The 24,319-nt window shown below is 41.7% G+C and overlaps 1 protein-coding gene across 2 annotated transcripts; it reads left to right on the top strand.

Annotated features, from left to right (window-relative positions):
- Nucleotides 1-247: 247 nt before the first annotated feature.
- On the top strand, nt 248-5,891 carry LOC148014416 (protein NARROW LEAF 1-like). Of its 2 annotated transcripts, none has more exons than XM_087667421.1 (6): nt 248-1,335; nt 1,871-2,390; nt 2,713-2,859; nt 3,601-3,829; nt 3,998-4,498; nt 5,013-5,891. In XM_087667421.1, the coding sequence occupies exons 1-6, from the start codon at nt 1,226-1,228 to the stop codon at nt 5,384-5,386; spliced, it is 1,881 nt and encodes a 626-aa protein (XP_087523547.1). In that variant the 5' UTR covers nt 248-1,225; the 3' UTR covers nt 5,387-5,891. The 2 variants fall into 2 exon arrangements, with proteins under 2 accessions (XP_087523547.1, XP_087523546.1); XM_087667420.1 differs by having other exon boundaries at nt 250-1,335; nt 3,601-3,841; nt 5,013-5,885.
- The last annotated feature ends 18,428 nt before the right edge of the window (nt 5,892-24,319 follow it).

A 24,319-nucleotide genomic window follows, 5' to 3' on the forward strand; every position in this document is an offset into this window, starting at 1 on the left:
TGAGGCCATTCTTAGAGGGAGTTAGACTCCACCAGTGTTCATAGAAACACTTTAGCTTAAAATGAGTTTTAGATTGCTTTATTTGTATAACCATTAGTTTTTGGAAATTTTTTGAATCTTTTGCTTCAACTTTGAATGTGTGCAAGAAAAGTTGCAATTTATTTTCCATAAACCCTCTAAAAACACTTGCAGTTCATCTTCCATTAAACCTTGAGTCTTAGTGAACATTGGGCTCCACGAGAGAGAGAGAGAGAGAGAGAGAGAGAGAGAGAGGAGCCCATAATCGAAATACCCTTGTCTAGAGGAATTCAGTTAACACAATGATGAGACCAGCCCATCAATCCAGGGGAAAGGCAAACTATGGTGGTGGCTTTCCAAGCATGAAGGAAAGTGCCAGAGCATGAACTTTGAAGGGAAATTCCACAACTCTCTAGGTCTATACTGTTTAATTAACTGTGAACGGGCAGAGTGCAGGACCCCCACACCCATAAAAAGAAGCAAAGCTAATCTCTGGTGCCCCCCTCCCTCCCTTGTTCTTCGTGTACCTCATGAAGTCACTGAGAAGGAGCTTGCAAGCGTTCATGGTGGGCTCCTCTTCATGATCTGTCAGAGTAAGGAGGGGCTCCTCTAGGTCTTCTCTCACCAGCATGAGGATTTTCCTGTCAGAGCATGCTTCAGTACAAAGAAGATGAAAGGAGGAAATAGATGAGATAATTGGGGAAGAGCGAGAGAGAGAGAGAAATTTCCATGAGCACTTGAGGAATTTTGTCAGGACCTGAGGCTTCAGCACCAAGATGAAAGGAGGAATTATATGAGATAATGCTTTTAAAAAAAGATTTTCCCATCAGCTTGAGCAATGAGGAGCTAGATAAGATTTAAAAACCAAGGAGATCTTGTCCTAATTAGCTTCTCCTTTTTCAAATTGCCTGCAACAATGGAGGGAAGACAGTGGCCTTCTTAGCAGACACATAGGGTTGTAACAAAAGGCCAAGACAACCCAAAGTGATATTCTGGCATTTACTGCTCTTCTTATTCACTGTTTAAGAACATACACTCATGCTCAATACAGCCCATGGAACCTCATTCAAAAGATCACAATCACACCCAAAAGAGCTTGAATGACAACCCCATTCCCTGCAAGCTTGAAATATATTCTGACATCAGCTGTTTCTGAGCAGTTGCTCTGCCTCCAGACATCTCAAGGGAAGCAGCTTTCTCACTGACTATGGAGAATAATCATGACCTTCTTCAGGCTCATGCTGCAAGTCGGACTGTTGTGCAAGCCCCTGACATCGCTGTTCGGCTAGCTTCTCAGGAAGCAGGACATGCTGTAAGGTAGCAAGGGATTTCCTTCTGTCTTCCTATATGTCCTTTCTAATTGATCAGTGTTTTGTATTTTGCTCCTGGTAAAAGGCAGAAGACCTATCTACAGCATGCATCTCGGCCAAAGAGGAGTTTTAAACCTTAAGTCAGTATGCAGCTGCTTAGCCAATTCTCTTTAAGCTTGTAGGAAAATTTTGATCTCTCTTAGTATGAATGAAGGACCAAATCAAGGCTCACCACATCAAATACTTTCACAGTTGACAGCATCAAACTTGCTATGAGTTTGTCCTGTTTAACCCTCATCTACATGTCTTTTGTAGCCACAGCTGAGCCATGGCTCAGATCAGAAAGCCATAGGGCTAATGGGAGTTGGAAAGGTGTACTACATGATGAAATTATATGGCCATTGATCATCAGCACATGCAGCAATGCTGTGTTTTGTACTCATGTTTAGCTGTTAGGGGATTCAGTGTACTTATGATGCCCAAAATCTGTACCTGTTTTCTTGAATTACCGTTGTTTGAGACATCAAATGCTGTTCTTGCAGGCCTTTTGAGGAGATCGACATCTCAAAGGTTCATCATTCATGGGTATGCTGTTCCTCTTCACCTGTATCAGAGAGTTCAGCACTGGATCGTGATTATTCCCTGTCATCTGGGAACTATAGTCATCTTCCTGGAGAAGATGGTCCTACATTGCAAGCATTGGCATCTGGTGCTCATCACCATTCGGAAGGTAGTGCTGCTTATTTCCTATGGCCTCCTGCATATAGGCCTCATGTTAGAGCAGAAGAAAGGAAAAGCTTCTTTTTTGGTCTACAAAAGGATCTGGACTCAGATGTAAGTGAAAGGGTGCCCAATGGTAGGCAAGCTTCGACACTTCTGGACGTCATGACTATCCGAGCATATCATAGCAAGCGCCTACGCAGAGTCAGCCTTGGAACAGCAGTGGGATTCCGCAGAAGGCAGGGGCATTTAACAAGTACTCCTGCAATAATTGTGTTTGTAGCTCGGAAGGTTCATAAAGCATGGCTTCAAGAGTGCCTGAGGCTTCCAACTTATCTTGAGGTGAAGGAAGTTGTCTCTAAAACCCATGGCATGTGGTTTTATGGCCTCTAATTCTGTGATCAAGTTTAAGCAATAACTGCCTAGATTGCCTGTACATGAGAAGCGTTATGATGTCCACTAAAAATCCACAGGTAATACTAGTTTCAATGTAGTGGACTTCTTGCTTAACTTCATGGTCCCTTTTTCAGAGAAGTTTCCTTGCCTGGTTTTCTATGAGTAATGTGTAGGAGAAAAGTCCAGTTCTGTAAAAGTGCTGAATCATTATCTAAGTTGGCAAGCTGACACAGAAATATTACAGTTATACCCATTTGGATGATTTCAGGGACCAGCTGGAGGCATATGGTGTGATGTTGATGTGGTAGAGTTCTCTTATTTTGGTATTCCAGCCGCAACCCCCAAGCAAGAGGTATACACAGAGCTGGCTGAAGGTTTAAGGGGCAATGACCCATCCATCGGTCCAGGATCTCAGGTAAAAAGCCAGTGCATAACTTCAAAGTTTGAATACAAACTGCTCGTCTTGAAAAGTCATTCTATGATTTTACGTTTGTTTTGGAGGTGTGCATCTTACAACCAAGTTTCTAAATTTTATCTCAAGGATCAGTTGCATAGCCTTAGAGCATGGTCATAATCTGGATGTGTCTACTCTTTTTATGTCATGCTTGTGGTCTTAGTTCAATTTTTGGATCAACTGTAGGCCCTTTTATGTAATCAAGATTGATGTCTTATATCGATCTAACAAACTGTTTAGTATTTTTTATTTAATTGAGTTGTATAAACTAGCATATCAAATGAGGGCATTTGATGCATTATGATAGTGTACAGTTTAGTGGCAGATTGATATGCCTACATTGATATTCGAGGGGCATCACTCTCGAATCTATCATCATTTTGTTTACCGATATACTCAATTGCAGCATGATGATGTCCATATTTGTGTATAGAAAATAGAAATGGCCATCTCATGTGTTTCTGGGTTTTTGGTGTCATTAGATGTTTTCCGCACAATTTTCCCCTCCTTTCCATAAACTAATTTGAGAAATGCTGAGAGTGTGTACATGCTTCATCATATATCAATTAAACAACTGATGGTGTTTTTTACACTGTAGAGGTGAAGATTGGCAGATTTTTAGTTGCAATATATGTAAATAATTGTTGCATCATTACTAGTTTGAGAATTCTTATACGTTTCTCTCTCTGGTGAATTTCACAGGTTGCAGGTCAGGAGACATTTGGTACACTTGGAGCCATAGTACAGAGTAGGACAGGGACTCGTCAGGTTGGGTTTCTGACAAATCGACATGTTGCGGTTGATTTGGACTACCCCAACCAGAAGATGTTCCATCCACTGCCTCCAAATGTTGGACCTGGTGTTTATTTGGGTGCAGTGGAAAGGGCAACGTCTTTTATTACAGATGAGCGTTGGTATGGCATTTTTACAAGTGTGAATCCAGGTTTCCCTCTTTGCTACTTGTTTTTGAGCTGTCTGCTGTTAAGGCATTGTGTATTGTCCATTTTATAAACTTTCTCTGTGAGTTGAAAGAAGAATTCTGGTTTCCGTTTCTTGATATGACAATATTGATACTTGATGATGTTTGCTCATGGGGCAGAGACATTTGTGCGAGCTGATGGTGCTTTCATTCCATTCGGGGACAGTTTTGATGTCTCCAAAGTCACAACTACTATCAAAGGGGTAGGTGAGATGGGAGATGTTATAACTATTGACTTGCAAGCAAACATCAACAGCATCGTAGGGAGGAGGGTAATAAAAGTTGGCAGAAGCTCAGGGCTAACAGAAGGAAGCATCATGGCATATGCCTTTGAGTACAATGACGAGAAGGGCAATTGCTTTTTCACTGATTTCCTGATTGTGGGCGAGAACCAGCAGGCATTTGACATGCAGGGAGACAGTGGCAGCCTGGTACTGATGCTTGAGGAAGGCAAGAAAAAGCCTAGCCCTGTGGGAATAATATGGGGAGGCACAGCGAATCGTGGGTGGCTGAAACTTCAGAATGGAGATGCACTTGTGAATTGGACAAGTGCAGTGGATCTTGGGCGCCTCCTCAACTGTCTTCAACTTGATTTAATCACTAGCGATGCTGCTTTGGAAGGTAATTTCAGGAGCTTAGGCCACAGTTTGTCAATGTGCTCTGTTGTTTGTATCTCTACACAAGAAGATCTAGACAAATTCCCACTATAATTCCCATTGGAATTACGGAGACATCATGAGCTTTACGAGGGAGGGACCGCATACCTGGCTAGGTGCTAAGTGCGGTTGAGGGCAGGGGGACTGGTGGCCTGGGGTAGTTCATGATGTTGAGCACTATATGGAGAAACAAGAGAGAGCAGCCCCTTTCCCCACATGGGAACATGTCAAAAACTTCCTGACATGCTAGTATTCTATATTGCTGCACCATTTTTTGATAATCGGTGTAGCTCGAAGTCCTCGAGAATATGAAATAGAAACATGTGCATGGTTTTCAGTTTAACAAAATAAGCAGAATTTCAGTGATTCAGGATTTCAAAGGTACTGTGCTGAAGCTAAGGAGTTGTTAATGTTAGAAGTTAGTGTTTATGCATCTCCTCTCTTGAAGATAACTGTCCCTTTGAATTGCTGGGTTTCAGAGGCATTTGAGAAGAAGCGAAGGCTGTCAATAGGAATTCCGAGTGCAGGAGAATCAAGCTCACGGTTCTTTGGCACCATGCAATTTGCAGAACCCAATCAGCATGCCTTTGAAAGTTCGAAGGTGAAGTCACAAGGTCAAAATTATCACCACCCCACCTCAAGTGAACCAGGGTACCCTGAGGTCCATGCAGGTGGAGGTGGAGTGGGGTTGAGACATGATTCGAATCATGCCAATCCTTCCTGCATTGACTTCATAAAGAGTTTCGACTCAAGAACACGTTATGATGACAAAAGCACAGATGTTAATGGCGAGGAGCTATCCAGTTGTGGGCTGGATCTTTATGGCAGGGATGCAAAAAGAAGATGGCTCTAATCCTTACAAGGAAGTGAGCTCATTCCTTTACACAGATCAGTTTAATCTTGTCATATGAATGAATATGTACTTGGAATGGGCAGAGAGTGCTTGCAGGTGTTGTGTTATGGCAGATGGAAATGCCGATTTTCGATTTCTGAAGTTTCTGATTATGCTGTGATCTTCTTCCCACGATCCTTTCCATCATTTCCCTTTGTAGCCAGGCTTTACTCTTTCCTCTTTGAATCTGGAGTCTTCTCAACATGTCCCGGGGCTAGTGAAGCCAATGACAATGCAAAGCTAAAAGACAAGCAGTCTCTTTAGCATAACCAATTCTAGCAAGGAACATCCACAAGACCTCAGAGGCTTTGTACTATGTGTTGTGTGTTATGTCACAAATCAGCTAGTTGCATTGTAGAAATTTATGACTAATCTTGTTAAGCAATGTGTTTTAGGTGTATTTGTGTCAATACATAATAATAAATTCCATGACAACTATGTAATGGTTGGCTAGTTCAGTTGTTAAGGATGTTGTTCATGCGCATGTGAAATAAATTTGTTCACAAAAGAGCTTTAGGAGGGTTTTCAAGGTAGTATTATATTAGTGACATAGGATTGTGACACCTTTTTGCAAATCTTGATTAACACCTAATCAATATTCCCAGCATTTCCCTTTTTGGTCACATAAGTAGTCTCCAAGGTTAGTTCTTTTTGGCAATTGTTACATAGTGGGCCTCTCCACCTTACTTCATTATTTTGGACTTTTGCAGAGTTAATCCCATTGTCATGGACATGCCCCCAACCCTATTGAATAAAAGCCACAACTTTCTATTCAAACCTTTGCAAGCAACTAGACATCACACAAAGAGGTTTAATTCTTTTGCCACAATAGTATTAATGTAGATAGATATAGTATCTAGAGACTTGATGGGTAGGCCATGCTTGGTGGAATATGAACCCATATAGGGTAAATGGCAATTTAATCTTGAGTCACAAATTGAGCCCCACTCATGAGATTGGTGGATGTCCCCTACACAAGGTAGTGGATTTGATCTAGTTAGATCCCTTAAACTTGTTAAAGCATGTATGCTAAGTAATGTTAATCTCCTAAAGGGGGTGTGGTAGGGTAAGCGGGTCGAGTGACGGCCCCCCTTTTTGTGGCATTTATTTAGTTCAAACAAAGGCTTATTTAGCATTGGTCCCACAACACTGTGAAGAGGGAAGCATGCTAAAATAGAAACATATCTTGTCTCCACACTACAAGGATAAAGGAGTATAGCGACGGCCATTTCTGACGCAAAGTAGCGGTGTCGCTATTTGCGTCGCAATACGCAAATAGCGACGGAGCGGAAAAAAGCGGACCGAAATCCAAGCACGGCATTTTACGCGAAGGAGCGAAAGGGAGAGCAAACTGCATCTTGCATTTGAGAGGGGGAGGGAGAGAAAGAGAGAAAGAGGGAGAAGGAGAGCTTCTCACCATTGCTGCCGCCGCCGTTTGCGAAGAAGAGGAGGAAGTGTACGGAGGGCGAAGAGGAGCCACTATCGCAAAGAGGAGCCGCCAAATCTATCCTCGGGCCTTTGCGGTGAGTGCATTGTTCCCTCTTGCTTTGTTTTTGTTTTTTTTCCTTTTCTTTTGCTTGTTTTTGTTAAAAATGATGTGTACTGAGAGAGAAAGAGAGGAAATGAGAGAGGGAGACAAAGAGAGAAAAAGAAAGAAGGAACGAGAGAGAGAGGGAAAAAACATTAAACATATTAGAGAAATAGAGAAAGAGAGAGAGAGGGAGGGAGAGAGGAGAATGAATAGATAAAAAACAAAGAGAAGGTAAGATCATATTCTTTAATTTCTTCTTTTCTTGTTTGTAGTAGTAATAGTAGTAGTGTAGTAGTAGTAGTAGTAGTAGTAGTAGTAGTAGTAGTAGTTCTTTAATTTCTTATTTTCTTGTTTGTAGTAGTAGTAGTAGTAGTTCTTTAATTTTTTATTTTCTTGTTTTTTATAGTAGTAGTGGTAGTAGTAGTAGTTCTTTAATTTCTTCTTTTCTTGTTTGTCATCATCGTCGTAGTCGTAGTCGTAATAGTAGTAATAGTATTCTTGTTTGTTGTTGTTGTTGTTGTTGTTGTTGTAGTTTTTTTTCTTTTCTTATTTGTTGTTGTTTAGTTTTCTTGTTTGTTGTTGTTGTTGTTGTTGTTGTAGTTTTAACTTTTTTTCTTGTTTGTTATTGCTGTTGTTGTAGTAGTAGTAGTAGTAGTAGTAGTTGTTGTTGTTTTTTCTTCTTTTCTTGTTTGTTATAGTAGTAGTAGTAGTAGTAAAGAGAGAGAGAGAGAGAGAGAGAGGAGGTCCTCTCAAGGATGAGGGAGGTCCTGCCAAGGATGAAGGATGCTTTCCCAAGGATGGAGATAAGCACCAGACCTTCTATCAAGGCCCTCTCAAGGATGAGGAAAAACCTCCGAACACTCTTGCAAGGACAGTGCGAGGCACAATGTAATTCATTTTATAAGGCACGCATGTTTCCTCCTATGTAAACTAGTACACTCTATATGGACATAGGTGAAGGGATGAGGCAACTTGACGGGAGTGGGAGAAAACCATGTCAAGATTACATCATAGTAGCCACAGAGGGCAAGAAGATGGATCCGTCCAACACCATCTTAAATTTCAAAGATAGATCTTGTGAGAGTGCGCAACGGAAGAGGAAATACGAACACGGAGGGAGAGAGAGAGAGAAAGCAGAAAATAAGGAAGAGAAATCTGCACTGACTGAAATGAATGCTGAATACACTGAAATGGACTGATCAGTCCCTGCACGCAGCCCACAGCGTCAGTGAGGGCACCAGATCAGGCTGATGACGATGGCAGCACCACCACGGGGGAGGAGTGTCGGAATCTGTAAGAAGACAACTGACCAAGTGGGGAGGGGGGCTGCCAATAAATAGGCAACGGACAAATCCTAACCCTAACCCTAAAATGGGCGCAAACCCTAAAAGTGCCCTAAAATGGGCGCCCCACAACAGTGACCAAAAAGGTGGCCGGGCAGCCAGTGGCTGCCCACTAAAAGATGCCAAAAAGAAATACACAACCTAAGACAGCCAGTCAAGAGTGACTAGCCTCACCCATCATAACACATGACAGACATGTCAGAGCTCCTAATGTCCTCGTCTGACTCAGACTGAGGCTCACAGGCAGGAGATCACAAGGCATGACAAACATGACTGCTAACACCCCCTCTCAAATCCTGGATGTGGCTGAAGGCCGAAGAGGAAATAGATCCTGGGGTGGCAAGAGGAATGCCAATGTCGATGAAGTCCGTCGATGTAGACTGCCGCTGAAGGAGCTCCTCACGATCCTGGAAAGCCCCCTCTAAAACACTAGGGGCCAGGGAATCCACAGCCACATCGCCGAGATCGTCCCCCTCTGAAAGGGATGGAGGGTACGAGGGAACCACCGGAGGAGAAGGTGGGGGATGGGAAGGAACCTGTGGAATAGAAGGTGCACAAGCGGGAACGGGTGTAGCAATAGACTGCCGCGGAGGACCCTGCATCAAAGAAGGGGAATGGAGCCTGTAAAGCCCGCTCTCCTGCCAACCTGTAGATAAGACAGCTCCTGTAAAAGAATCCTCAATAACAACGGCATGCTCGGTGAAGATCACTCGTGTGCCAAGCCTCGTAAGGCCATAAACTGAGAGGAGGGAAAGGCCCAAGTCCGGAACATGTTGGGCCTGTGAAAGGAAGCTCGTAGGTCGGTCTGTAAACAAAGGCAATGTGCCAACACCACTAATAGGCACCGATAAAATGTCACCAACAGTGACTGAACCCTCTGATGGACGGAGATCCTGTAACAAATCACCTCGGGGAGTCATATGACTCGAAGCACCACTGTCCACTAACCAAGGCTGCGCAGAAGACACTGCAGCCACGGAAGAAGGATCCTCCTCCAAAGCATGGACATGAAGGAACACTGACTCATGGGTAACAGCTGGTGTAGAGGTAGAAGAAGGCTCCGATGTAGATCCACCCTTCGCTCCCGGACGAAGGTGAGGGTACTTCTTCCAGCATTTCTCCTCTGGATGTGTCCCTTTCCCACAGTGTGGGAACTTCGGTCTCTCTGAATCTGAGTCAGAGCCTGAAGAACTGTCCTTCTTCTTAGCCTTTGACTTCTTCTTCTTCTTCTGTCCTCCCGAACCTGCAACAAAGGCTCTAGTGGAGTCGGATCCACTAGCACTGACCTCTCTGAGTCGCTCGTCATACTCCAAAACAAGCGGGGATAGCTCCTCCCATAGAAGCTTCTCACAGTTCCTCGATGTAAGTAGGCTGGTGTAGAAGACATCAAACCGAGGCGATGGCAGTTGAGTCAAAAGAATCATAGCTATGTCTTTAGAAGATATCGTCCGACCGAGGGATGCAAGCTCATCCCTCATATCCTGTAATCTGTTGATGTGGTCCTTCATGGAAGGACTATCATCAATAGCGAGCATCCACAACTTCTTTTCAAGAGATATCCGGTGGGCAAACGTCTTCTGCTGATAGAGAGACGCTAGCTTCTGCCACACGTCCGCTGCAGTCTTCAACCTGTGAAGATGAACAAGGACAGAATCCTGCAAACTCAGAAAGAGGAAAGATCGGGCTCTAGAATTGAGCCGATCCCATAAGGCTGCACGATCCATAGATGTCCCATCTGCGGGATCCACCATAGGCCGGGGAATAGGAACAGAAATAAGCTCCCAAAGATCGAAGGAGTCCAAGATATACTCCACCTTGCAGGACCATAGAGAAAAGTTGGAGCCATCCAACCGGTCCTCTCTGGGCAGCTGAGGAAGTACGGGTACCTGTACAGGGGGTACCAAAGGCTGCATCGTCGGCCCACTGGAAGGGGATCGCCGAGATACATGAATAGAAGGGGGACGGGAACGAGGAAGAGACTCCATATGACGATCCTTGCGATAGAAATCACGCCTCCGTTCAGATGAATGTCGAGACAAAAGCTCATCATCTGAGTCATCAAAACCTGTAAACTGATGAGAAGACATCTTCCAATCTGCAAACACCAAAACACAACAAGGGAAGGTTGCCGGTGCCGAAACACAAACACCAGAAGCTCCTGAGCTGGCCGCCTTGCATAGAACGCAAGGATGATGTCAAACGCAAATGCTGATGATGCAATCACCACAGAAAAACAGCCGCCTGCCTGAAAACGCAGCCTGGGAAGAAGTCGCCAGCAGGAAAAGAGCCGCCGGACGATGGAACAACAGCCAGAACAGCAAGGCGCAGGCTGGAAGGGTGTCGCCCAGTTGGAGGAGGGCCACCCAGGCTGTAAACGCAGGCAGGAAGAGGGTGGTGATGACGTGGCAGCCACTGGAGAAGGCGCCAGCAGCAAACGGAAACTTGTTGATACCAAAACAGGCCGCCCTGATCAAGGAGATGGTGCAGAGGATGACGCCTCAGCTGTTGGAGACGTCTTGACCAGCAAACGCAGAGTTGTGGGTGTTCTCCCGTGTAAAACTCAGCTCCGTGTACTCTCAGTTTGGCGATGATACCATGTGAGAGTGCGCAACAGAAGAGGAAATACGAACACGGAGGGAGAGAGAGAGAGAAAGCAGAAAATAAGGAAGAGAAATCTGCACTGACTGAAATGAATGCTGAATACACTGAAATGGACTGATCAGTCCCTGCACACAGCCCACAGCGTCAGTGAGGGCACCAGATCAGGCTGATGACGATGGCAGCACCACCACGGGGGAGGAGTGTCGGAATCTGCAAGAAGACAACTGACCAAGTGGGGAGGGGGGCTGCCAATAAATAGGCAACGGACAAATCCTAACCCTAACCCTAAAATGGGCGCAAACCCTAAAAGTGCCCTAAAATGGGCGCCCCACAACAGTGACCAAAAAGGTGGTCGGGCAGCCAGTGGTTGCCCACTAAAAGAGGCCAAAAAGAAATACACAACCTAAGACAGCCAGTCAAGAGTGACTAGCCTCCCCCATCATAACACATGACAGACATGTCAGAGCTCCTAATGTCCTCGTCTGACTCAGACTGAGGCTCACAGGCAGGAGATGACAAGGCATGACAAACATGACTGCTAACAGATTTGTCCGCTCGCCATTCTCTAGTCAGGGATCCGTCCAACACGATATTGAATTTCAAAGACAGATCCACCCAGCACCATCCCCCACAAGGGCTTGTATACAAACTCAAAAAAAGCCATCTGGCTACATCCATCCCACCTTCCAACCACCATATATCAGCACCATGGGTCTGGCACTAAACTAGGAGCGGGTAATGTTAACCTCATCACAAGAAGAAAGTGGAAAAAGTGGAAAAGTGCAAGTTGGGTCACTTAAAGAGGCGGCCCAAAAGGAAATTGGACACAATAGAAGAAGCAAAAAGGGAAACAGCCAAAAGTGCAAGGGCAGTCTCAAAAGCCAAGTCAAAGGCAAAAGCACATTTTTAAAGTGCAAAGGCGTTACCAAAATTTTATACAAGAGGGTTCCTCCTGTGCAAATTGTAAAGGGTAGAAGGACATGGGTAAAGAGAAAGGACAACTAGAAGAGTAATTGGTGAGTTGAGTATTGTATCCATCATCATCGATAACTTAATGACTCTTCATCAACAATACTGCCTCCCTGGGTGTTGTTGCATAGTCCCTGCCATAAACACGTGCTATGGTGAGCTCTAGTACCTCATGTAGTCCACTTCAGTACCTTGCGCGTCAATGCCTATCCATATTGACCATCTACTAAATATGCCAAGTATTTCTAATCCTACCTCTTGTGTTTATACATACATACATATGTGTGTGTGTGTGTGTATAAATTTTTTTAAGTGTGGTGACGCAAGGATTTAATTCATGTTCAAGTATTAGGCCCTTGTTGATTAGAGAAGCCAGTCCATTAAGGTTTTAAGTGTGGGGATGCATCCATGCATGTCTCATCTATGTACACTCATAAACACACTGCTATATGATCTTTAAATGATGTAATGTTTTTTTTATACCATGTTAGGGTTCCTTCCCCATGCATTTGTCTTGTTCCACCCATCCTTGGGGTTTTTCCTTGCCCATTTAGCCCTTTCTCTTGTGTCGCCGTTCTTCCATGTGAACTACTCTATGTTCACCAAAACATATATCTAACCTTATAGCCTTATTTATCCCTTTGACTTTAATACATTTCTTTTTTACTACCCTCTGTTCCTAGTAATGATTTTTTTAGTTATTAATTTTTGAAGAATTTTACACAAATCAAACGTGTTTCTATATGAACACACCTTTCTCGCTTTCCAGAACTATAGCTTGATCCTATAGCCCCAATTATCCCCTTCCCTCAGACCTTTTTCCTTTATATAACCTGTCATTTTGACGCATGACTTGGCTATTATTCATTTTTATGTATTTGTGAGTAAATTTTATGTATTTTTTGCCATTTTTCCTTATGAATGCATGTTTTTTATGCCAGACATATTGTTCTTGTTGTCCATCCTGTTCCATTAGTCATTCTACCCAATTTTCATTTTTGCCACATGTCAATCCAATGCTTGGATCTTTTAGTCAAATTTTCCATGACATTTTGGTCTTGTTTCCTTACGTGTCCATACAAACACTAGATTTTGCATGCCATCGATTTCGAAGTATTGCGGCCAATCAGCCATGCTCCTCCCTCTTCCATTTGATCTCACACTGCAAAATTTTTTACCCCACCCTGTGTTTGTGCGTGGGATAGTCGAGTGGGGGTTTTTCTAATTCTTTCAGTTATTTCATTCAAGAAAAAACACCCCAACTACTCCCCCAATCATGTTCTCCTTCTCTCTTCTTCTTCTCTCTCCTCCCACCTCTTTCTCTATCCCCATCTCCTCCACCATTCTTCTTCTCCCTACACTCTTTCCTCCTTTCCCCCCCCCCCTCCCCCTTTTGTGCTCCTTCTCTTCTCCTCCCTTTCTCCCTACTCCCCTCTCTACCTTGCCCTCCAACCTTACCCCTGTTGAAAATGTCAGATCTAGAGCATGGCTATGGAGGTTGAAAGAGGAAGAGTGAGCTCATGAGGTGACAGACATCAAGATCAAATGTCACACAAGTGAATTAGGCTCCAAGAGGGAAGCTTGGACTCATAAACACAATCTTGTGTAGTGGATTGACAATGACACAGACACTTTGCTAAAAGTACAAAAGTACTATGACATTACATTCAAAAAGAGAGCAAGTACAATGCTTTATAGGAATAGGCTAGATTGCACTTTCCACCACTGTGCATATGGGATTTTGAATCTTGAGCCCACATTATTCCATACATAGAGGCTAAGCTGAGCGTGATTGCTAATATCTCAACACTCCTCCTCAACCAGATAAGTACAAAGTGTGTAGAGGCTTTAATGAGCAACCACCTAAAAAGTGTGGGCACACCATAAACATGGTAAACACTAGAGGCTATAATAGGGACCTCACAAAGTGCATAAAGGCTATAGTATAAGGTTACATGAGGAGTTAACAAGCTTATGTTAGAAGCATTAGGGCTAGGCAATACAAGGCTAGAAAAGTCTATCAGAATAGAAGGATTGATGAGTTTTGTCCTTCTCCTAGTGGTCTTCTTGTTCTTTTTCTTTTGCTCCATGGTCTTCTTCTTCTTTAACAACAACTAGATAGGCCTTTTGTGACCTCTTCCTGGCATGACAGAATTTCTCCGTGTGCTCGATTCTTTTGCAGAAGTCACATACCAATTGATCTTTCTTGCCCTTGTACATGGTACCTACATATAACATTTGTTCATCTTTAGAGATGCTTGGTTCTTCTTTGTATTTTATCTTCTTTTCTTCTTCTAGCAGGGAGGCCTCAATGTCAACTAGTTTAGGACTAGGCGTGTTGATCAATGTAGTTGATACATTATTATAGCTAGGAGACAAACTTTTTAACAACACACCAATACAAATATCTTTATCCATATTGAGATCAATTCCTGCAAGTTGAGTTAAGAGACTTTCCATGTAGTTTAAGTGAGTTGCAAGAGATGTGTTTGATTTCATATCTAGCTTGAAAAATTCAATCAGTAATCCATACTTAGATGACTTTGATTGTGCACCAAACAAAGTATCTAATCTCTTCCATGTATCATTAGAGGTTTCACAGGTATCCACATGGTGAATGAAGATGTCATTTAATTCCAACTTAATGATGGCCTGTGATTTGTCATCATTATTTTGCCAAGTAACTGCAAGGTTCGCATCCTGAGACTTCTTCTCCTTGCCATTGGTAATGGCCCAAAGACCCTTCTTCATCAGAATGAGCTTGATGCGGGTTTGCCACGTGTGAAAATCGACCCCTTTGAATCGAACAGTTGAAGAGTCTTTGCCCATGCTGGAGCAACAAATCAGCAGCAAAACACTCAAATTTGAGCAGCAGAATGTAGTGTCAAATAACACTTGATAAGTATCAATAAATACTATGCTTTCAGGCACTTGAGTTTGATGCTTTGATTCTTGAATTTCTCCCCTCCTTGCTGATTTGATGGGGAATGCTTGCTGGAAATAGCTTCAAAATGACTTCACTTGACTGAGGTTGATCAGTAACCAAGTTAACTTTTGTAGTTGTTGAAAAACACAAGCAATGGTAGCATAGAATTTCACTATGTTTGATGCTTGTACTTCACTGAAAGCTTCAAATCTTCAAAAGCTTTCCAAGGCTTGCTTGTTGGATATTGAAACCTTGCTATAAACTTCAGTTCTTAGTGGATCAGAGTGGCAGAGGTTTGGTTTAAGTGGCAAGAGAGAGAAAATGAAGGAAAAAATGAGCTTGAAGGTAAGTGGCTATGGCTGCCAGTTACAGTTTCAAGAGAGCAGCCTGATATTTTGGTTGTAGCAGCTCACCCAGTGGACCATTTGAGTTAAAATTTTGTCAGGAGGTAGCGTGTATGATAAACTTCAAAAGTCCTATAGTAGCCCTTGACATTGTGAGGCTTGATGATGGTGCCATCAATTGAACAATAGTAGCAAGCTTTGGCTATGGCTTCCTGCAGTACCACCTCTGAGTGATCTTCTAATATCTCTCTACTAGAGTGGAATTTTCTCAAGCCCTCTTAGTTGAAGTAAGTTACCTACATGACCAACAAATGCCCTATGACAACTTGTGGAATAATGCTCACAATAAGGAAGAGAGAACATGTCCAATTTATGGCAGTGAAATTTGTGCCCGATCTATGTTTTTCAACAATGTCGGGCTATATGTTGCACAATGTCAGGAAATTTTGGGCTAGAAAGATACGTCTTGAGCTAAGGAACAACTGTCGAGAAGAAAGCTTGAAGAGATATGGCCTGATTGAAGAGGTATGGCTGCTCCAACAGAGGTAGGTAGGTGTTATCTATTCTAACCAAGAGAGATAGAGTGAAGATGGAGGTGAAAGATGAAGGGTTTTATGTCAAGCTGAGCTAGCCAAAGATTGAGAGGAGTGATTTATAGAGCTGAGCCATGCTCGACTGGGCTCTGATACCATGTACAAAATGTCCGATCTAGAGCATGGCATTGGAGGTTGAAAGAGGAAGAGTGAGCTCATGAGGTAATAGACATCAAGACCAAATGTCACACAAGTGAATTAGGTTCCAAGATGGAAGCTTGGACTCATAAACACAATCTTGTGTAGTGGACTGAGAATGACACATACACTTTGCTGGAAGTACAAAAGTAATATGACATTGCATTCAAAAAGAGAGCAAGTACAATCCTTTATAGGAATATACTAGGTTGCACTTTCCACCACTGTGCATATGGGATTCTACATCCTGAGCCCACACTGCTCCGTACAAAGAGGCTAAGCTGAGTGTGATTGCCAATATCTCAACAGCCCCTTCCTACCCTCCCTCCTCTACCCCACCCTCCACCTCCCTCCCACCATATCCCCCCCTTCCTCCCTACTCCAAGCCCTCCTTGCCCCTTTCCATTTCCTCCCTAATCTAGCCCCTTTCCTGCCTACCATTCCCCCTAGCCCCTTCCCCGCCTACCCTACCTACCTCGCGCCCCACTACCCCGCTTCTCTTGCCCCACCTACTCCACTACCTCACCTCCCTGCCTTGCTTCTCCCCCACTACCTCATCTACCTCCACTACCCCACCCTACCCCACCTACCTTGCCGCCCCCCGCCTGCTTCTCCTCCTCCTCCCTACCACCACCCCTCCTCTTCTTCTCTTTCCCCTCCTCCCTTCTTTTCCCTCCTCCCCCCCTCCATCATCTCCTTCCTCCTTGCTCCTCCTCCTCCTCCACCACCTCCTCCTCGCCCACCTTTCTCCACAAAACCCCTATTCCTACCCTTTACACAACCTCCCATTCCCACCCCTTACACAATCCCCCTTTCCCACCACCTCTAAAACCCCTTTCCACCACCCCCTTTTCCCCCAACATGTAGGACACTCCCTCTTTTCTTGTACTTTTCCCTTGTTAGTCCTAGTTTCCATGGTGTCCCGTGTAGCTGTGCGAGTTTTCAAAACGACCCCTCTTAGGCCCTATTCATGCATGGGCATGCGGACCACTTTTTGTGTATCCCATGCTAATTGTGCTTTGTGTGCGAATCTTTGTATTTGTGTGTACTTGGTTGGCTTGCTACCATTCATGGGCGAGGACGTACATCTTTCTTGCATGTACCATAGAGCTTGCAAAGCTATTGTTGATGCATAACATAGGGTACATACCTTGCCGCAATTAATGCACACGTCTTTTGAATATTACTAAGATATTTGCTGAAAATATTTAAAAAACCCTAAAAAATTCCACAAAATTTCACAAAATCACTCCACACAAAGCTAAAAATTTTAGAATATCTAATTTTCATTAAAAATTACCGAAAATTAAAAATATAAAATAATATCAAAGAAAAAACTAAAAAACTTGTAAAATGCATGAAGATTAAAAATATAGTCAAAAAATTATTTAAAAAATAAAAACCTCATGATACATCATTTTCATATTCTGGGTAAAAAAACACACATAAGATTTTAAGAAAACCCAAAATAAAATAAAAGACTAAACTAATCCAAATACATAACTATATATGTCCTAATATTAATTATTTAACACAAAAACATACACACACAAACCCATTGATTGATCATATCTCAAAATTCCTCTTTTTCATTGGTTTTATTTGTTTTTATTTTAAAAAAATCAAAATCTAATAAACTGATAAAAAATCCATGAAACTCTAAAACAAGCCCTAAAAAATGCGCGTTGTATTTTTTTTTCTCCTTACACTGTCAATTTTCAGCTTGGTTGGATTGTATTTTGGCATTGCTTCTTGGTCACGATTTCTTGTCTGTTAGTTGATTTTTGTGTGCTCGTTGAGATTAGGGCGCATTCACATATCTTGTAGGCCTCCTCTATGTTTGTCTGTGTGGTATATGTGTTTTATTCTCATCCGAATAACATCTTAAACTGCTTCCCAAATCCAAAATGTTCCTTTGGTTAGTCGAGTTAGACCTTATTACTAAGACTGGCCTATCCCATTTTGTGGCTCTCTCATTGCCACTCATTCTTGATGATCCTACCTTAGTGTGATGAGCTCTTAACCTCTTATAGTAAATAGTGTGGCTCTATCCATGGTACCACTGTATTGATGACACCTCGAGGCTTGGGAAAGGCTTTCTCTCTTCCCTACCATGGAGAAACCTTTCCAATAGATCACCAACTCTTTTCCGATGTGGACATTATGAAGCTCTTGCTGCAGAGACAGAGTAAGGACTTCTTGGATGCTAAATGGGTCATCACTACATTTGGTGTTTGTGTTTCCATGATCTCTGATCCCTTTTGAAAATAATTGTGTCAATTCCTTCAAGATAGGTGCATGCATGCCAAGAAACCATCTAATTACATGTCCAAGGAATTATTCACTGCTTCCAAAATCATGCTTAAGGGCATGACCATTGATTGAAGCTCTTATCTCCTTGCCAAAATGGAACAATACTTTATCAGGGTCATTAGAGGAATAATGTGATGAATATCACTTACGGTTTTTACTTGTATGTTTTCTTGACATACTCTACCCCTGCGAAGGAAATCGCACCACCTTTTGAAAATCCTCTAGTAGTTTCCTTCCTCCTCTTGAAGATCCTAGATCCATCCTTGAAGATAATGACTCCCCTCCTTCACTGGTCATTTAGAGAAAGCACTTAAAGTGTGTGGCTGAAATAGTTCCTGCTAAAATTCTTCCAGTGGGAGTCCTTGCTACATTAAGCAGTACCCTTCTTGCATGCCTTACATCTATAAATTTATTGAGATGGTAGTTTAGACACATCAATTCCTTCTGTGCATCACCTAGTGACAGGAGATGCTATTCCTTTCTTGTGTGAGAACATTTAGAGTTCCATAGAAATATTTATTGCCAATATGTGTGGGATACCCCATTTGAGGGGTTTTGGGGAAGGTGCCGTTGGACTCTTATTCAGCTACAAATGCAATATTAGAAGTATCTAGTGTGCATTTAGTTATTACAGACGCTCCTGGCCCGTGAGGTCGGGTGATGGTGGAGGTGTCTGTTGTATGCATGAGGTCCGGCTAGTGCCATAGCCAGTGCCAGCCCATTTTTGGTCCCATCACACACACTTCTAAGTTTATTTAAAAATGAACCTACTATCACAGGTGCATCCACTAAACAAAAAGTGCTAAACATACACTTAATTTTTAATCAATAAATTTGCATTTAGAGACCACAATCAAGGTTCGAAGTTAGGGTTACAATTTTTATAAAAAAGGCATCGTTTCACACTTAATATTTTTTAAACTAACGGATAAGAAATAATTGTCATTTTCTTTTAAAGGTTTGTAACCTAATAAAATCTCACCCATTATCAATAACTTTATTAAAATGGATCCTTCATTATATTTAATCCCCCTACACTGCACATTCCCTTTTTAATAAATGAGATTCATGGGGATGAATCATGATAGAATCTTGTCTAGCATCTTTTGTCGTTAATGGTGGTTAATATTTCCAGTGTCATGTCAATGTGATTAGTTCCTTTGAGATTTTCATTTTTGTCTTGGTTACATGGACGTGCCAGGGATACGGTATGTCTTGTTATTTTTCTTTTCTGCATGATATGGGGATTCAAAGTGTTTGATTATATTGCATCACATGAAGCTTTCGGTCGCACATGTGTAGAGGTCATGTTGAATTTTTTCTAGGATATGGATTGCTTGGGGTGGTCAGTTAGTCAATCGAGTCTATGTCAATTTCTTGAGATTGATATCTTATTCCTATCCTGTTGCTCCAAATATCATACCTTGCTACCTCAATATTAACTCTAGTTAATTGATAGTGTCAAAGATAGCCTCTCAACTTGAGCACATTCCACATGGAAATAACAACATTTTTTTGCAAAATAGTAAGCATTAATGTTTTATAAAATCTTTCTTTGATTACCTTTGCTATTAAGGTTGTATTGCAAGGAACGAGTTTGCTCAAAGGCTATTCATACCTGAAAGCTAGTGCATGCTCATTATGTTCACATTCCATCATTTGAAGTGGTTTAAGTTGAACCTATTTTCACGCTACATCCATCCCAAACTTGTTTCAACTAAACAAAGTTGCCAAAAAAGGTTATTCACACTCTTCAAGAATCCATTATTGTATCAAAGACACTAAATAGATGTTTATAATAAGATTTTCTATTGTCCTCCTATTTTTGTAATCAGAGTTAGACACTACTGTGTGAGTCATTGGAAAGACCTCTTTGTTTCTAAAAATGTTAGAAATAAAAGGAGTGGCCAAAATTAATGGTGATGATTTTCATATAAGGAAGATGAAAACTATATATCATCTCATGTGCAAGGACTTATGGGAGTTGTTTGTAGAAGTAGAAGATCCTAATGGTCCACGATGGAGGAGAAAAAATACTAAGGCACTCAAACTTATTGCATGGGGCCTTTTAGATGATGTACTCCACCACATTTCACGCATAAAAAGGGCACAATAAGCATGGGAGGAGCTTGATAGAATCTTTGGTTCATAAGCAAAAAATTAAAAAAAAAAACTTTTGATGGACTTTTTCGGATTGGACCTAAATAACTTTTACTTCTAACATCACTCATCAATAAATTCAAAAGTCTAAGTGCAACTCTCTTCCATTGGTAAAGATATTGAAGAAGTTGAAGCCATTCTTGTGTAACTCAATAATGTGTGTAAACCTAATAAAGGTTATGAGCATATGGTAGCAACATTGAGGAATGTGTTAGATATAAAACTCAACTTAGTAGAAGTTTCCTTATACAAGCAAGAGCAAAAGAAGGCCCAAGAATCTACATGGAACCCTATAGTAACTGCAGTTTACAACAAAAGTTCTTCTTCAAGAAGTTTTTGTAGGATCTATGAGACAAAATTTGACATAAGGAATAGAACAGTTTCAACAAAGGAAGACCAAGGTGCAAAAGTTACAACAAGTTTGGACACACCAATAAAGATTGTTGGAACCAAAAAGTAAACATTGTACAAGAATCCTCACGATCTTATGAAGAAATTTTTGAAGGTATTTGGTACAAATTGCCTATACTTTGTTTGACATTGCATGAGCTAGAGGCATTGCAAGAATTTTGGGGGGAAACCTACATCCTTAGATGTAATTATCTAAAGGGTAAGGCAATACTAAGGGGGGGTGTTAAAATATGGTGCTAGAGGCTGTGTTCCAAGTACATGTAAGAAATTGTATCCCATAAGCAAAGAGGGAACAATTTGTTCAAGCTATAAAGTGATAAAATAATGTACTCACAACCTTCAAATCAGGGCAATCTCTTTCATGCCACTATGGTTTCATTCTAGTTCTTCTACTTTCCCCTCTTGTCTCAACCATGTTTTTCAATATGCATGACAAGTGGAGCAGTAGAAGGGCATGCAAGAGCTCCCTAAGTATAAAACATATTCCTCCTTTTATTGAGACCTCTACATAGACCTTCTAGTGTATGCCGGGTTATACTTCGAGGAAGTTATTAAGCTCTAGATGAGTTTGTTTGCATGAGATGAGTTCAACATTCAAGTTTCTTTGTATCACATATTGGTACTTTGCTATATGTTTTTAAGACAAGTCTATGCACATGTTTTTTTATTTTTTATATTGATATCCCACACATTGGAGTAGCAATTTATTTTTTGTCTATGAAAATCATTGCACTATAGTTTTGGTATCATGAGCCATACTCAAATGTAGAGCTCGATGGGATTTTTCATTTATGTCTCTAGACCAAATAATTAGGTATTGCGGGCCCTACATGATCCTCAAGTGCCTAGGACCCAATGCCTACAAACTCCAACTCCCCGAGAACCTAAAGGTTCACAATGTATTTCATGTTAGCCTACTAAATAAATATGTATCCAATCCTAGTCATGTACTCAATGATCAACAAGTTGTAATGCCAAGCCGAGTCCTTGAGCTCTAGCTAGATATAATCTTAGACATTCGAGAAAAGAGATTGAGGAGTAGAACCCTCAAATAGTACCTCATGTAGGGGAAGGACTATCCAGAAGAGGATGAAACATGGATTGATGAGAATACTCTCAACCAACAACACCCCCAATTCCTTTCGAGATGAGGACATCTTGATTCCTGAAGGGGGGAAGGATGTAATATTTTCCCCCACCGTAACTGTAAGGTCCCCCGCTTCATAAATTAACAAAAAGTTTCAGTTACACTACATGCTAGGGATTCATCTTAAAGATAGATATAAGACAAGCACATGAATTGCCAAACTTAATTGTTTGAGGCAAATCAATAAATTAAACCCTATATGTTACATAAGGCTAGGGTTCAATTCAACTTAATTAGGGTTTAGTTATAAACAAGCCAAGCTATTGTTATAAACATAGGCTAACCTAGAGAGAAATAAAACCCTCATTGGTTTCTATCTTGCGTCTGGCTGTGATAAATCCAAAACACCCTTGGAGATATCACCTTTAACCATGATACAACTCGATGTTAACACAAGAAAAATCGAGTTTCATATTCTTAAGACAAGAACCCTGGACTAAAGACTAGCAAGCTAGGGCAGCTACCATCCGAGAACTATCAAATATAGATCCAATTGCATAATTGCTCGCTCCTATCACATAGGAGTGGGGTCGGAAAGAGGGTATTCTCTATCCCTCAGAGGATATTGGAAATTGATACAAGGCAAGAAGGGAAAACCCTAAGCATCAAAGATAGGGGGACTCCACCTTAGCAGATGTCCCGAGTACTTGCCTTCACTATTGTTTGTGCTTGTAAATTTAGGAACATCCTCTATGAAAGGATTGTATGACCCCAAACTCGCAAGAAATTGGAATAATGAATCAGGTTGAATTCATGGAGGGCATGCAAGGCCACCCCCAGGTGGTCGCCGTCCCTAACTAAGGGGTTTCTCAATAACCATGCTGGCAACGTGGACCGAACCCACCACAAGAGGTCTCTTTGTGGGATAGTTTGAATGTGGGAGGATGCTTGGATACCAAGGGGGCTTTGGTTGTAAATTCCCTACCTTCGGGTCCTACTCGAACATTCTGCGTGACTCAAGATAGATTCTTGAGGCCCCTATTACTAGTGCAAGGGCAGAATCTTGGAAGAAATAAGATGCATGCCTTACAGATTGCGGAAATCGTCCCTAGGCGACAAACCTGGAACATCCCGTGGGAGTGCTGGGCAGCAACGCTTAGACTCGTTTCTCGATGGGCCGCAAAAATGTGCTTGGACAGTGGGCACATTACATCTATTAAATGGACATACAAAGAACATACTGTAACTTCTATTGAGGTATAAGGTCACATGATAACGACACTCCCATCAAGTGGTATGATTAGTCAAGGTCCCTTCCAACTTGGTAGGATCTATTCCAAAGTGTATGTTGAAATTGATATGTGATGCGACAATTAATGTAGGCCATAAAAAAAAGAAGATCTAAATGTAGCAATTGACATATGTGAATGGACATGATAAGACAACGTCAATTGTACTTATCTTGATTAACCTAACTACAAGCCAAGTAGTCCTACCCAAAGTAGTACCTGGCAAGAGGATAGCCCTCCCCTTTGCTAAACCCTTTATATCATTTTACCAATTTTGTCTATGAAGATGACATAGTAGCAACCTTCAGGCAATGTAGCTCTATGAAGAGGTAGTCTTCAAGCAATGTAGTTCTACAAGGAGGTAGTCTTAAAGCAATTGTAACTCTATAGAGAGGTAGTCTTCAAGCACATAGCTACATAGAGCATATTCTATATTTTGTAGTAGATGATTTAGAGGCAAAACTTTGGCGTATCACTTGCAAACCAAGAGGTTGCATTGTGTGTGTGTGTGTGTGTGTGCACGCGCACATGCGCGCGCGCCACTACATCAACTCCCAATCATGCATGGTAGCATGACATACACTTGAAGTGGCACTATCACTATATTAGAGTGATAATGCAACTTGTCAAGGGAGTGGCAAGTCATAAAAATGGGGGATTAGAAAAATAGTGGGCCTTTTCTTATAAACTACTTTTACTACACATGGTGTTCAAAATAGTCCAATTGAGATCGCGACTTCTATATTAGGCATGAGAGTGATGTGCTTCTAATCATCGTGGTTTATGTCAATGATATGCTACTTGCTAATCCTAATGAGACACATATTACTGATTTTAAGGCTAAATTGAATTCATCTTTTGACGTGTCAATTTTGGGCTTATTGCATCATTATTTGGGCATTCATTTCAAGTAGTATGATGTAAGTATTGCTTTGTGTCAAATAAAGTACATAGAGATATTATCGTAGAGATTTGATCTTCAGGACTACAAGTGTATTGCTACTCCTATGGAGAGAAGTTTGAAGTTAAGACTTTATTATGCTAGGGATTGCTTTGATGCCTTTCTCTACCAATAGCCTATTGGATGATTGATTTATGTATGCATTACGAGGCCGAACATTCAATTTGCAATCTCATAGATAAGCAAGTTTATGCATAGTCCAAGCATTAAGCATTGGTAGGTAGTAAA

The sequence above is a fragment of the Lygodium microphyllum genome, chromosome 25 (genome assembly GCF_053477565.2).
Source record: "Lygodium microphyllum isolate KBCC chromosome 25, Lygodium_microphyllum_v1.1.10, whole genome shotgun sequence".
NCBI classification, from domain to species: domain Eukaryota; kingdom Viridiplantae; phylum Streptophyta; class Polypodiopsida; order Schizaeales; family Lygodiaceae; genus Lygodium; species Lygodium microphyllum.

Excerpts from the sequence above, each read along its gene's own strand:
- LOC148014416 (XM_087667420.1), top strand. The coding sequence starts at position 1,226 with ATGGAGAATAATCATGACCTTCTTCAGGCTCATGCTGCAAGTCGGACT. Across the intron at positions 1,336-1,870 it reads GAAGCAGGACATGCTGTAAG|GCCTTTTGAGGAGATCGACA; the intron begins GTAGCAAGGGAT and ends CTGTTCTTGCAG. Across the intron at positions 2,391-2,712 it reads GGCTTCCAACTTATCTTGAG|GGACCAGCTGGAGGCATATG; the intron begins GTGAAGGAAGTT and ends GGATGATTTCAG.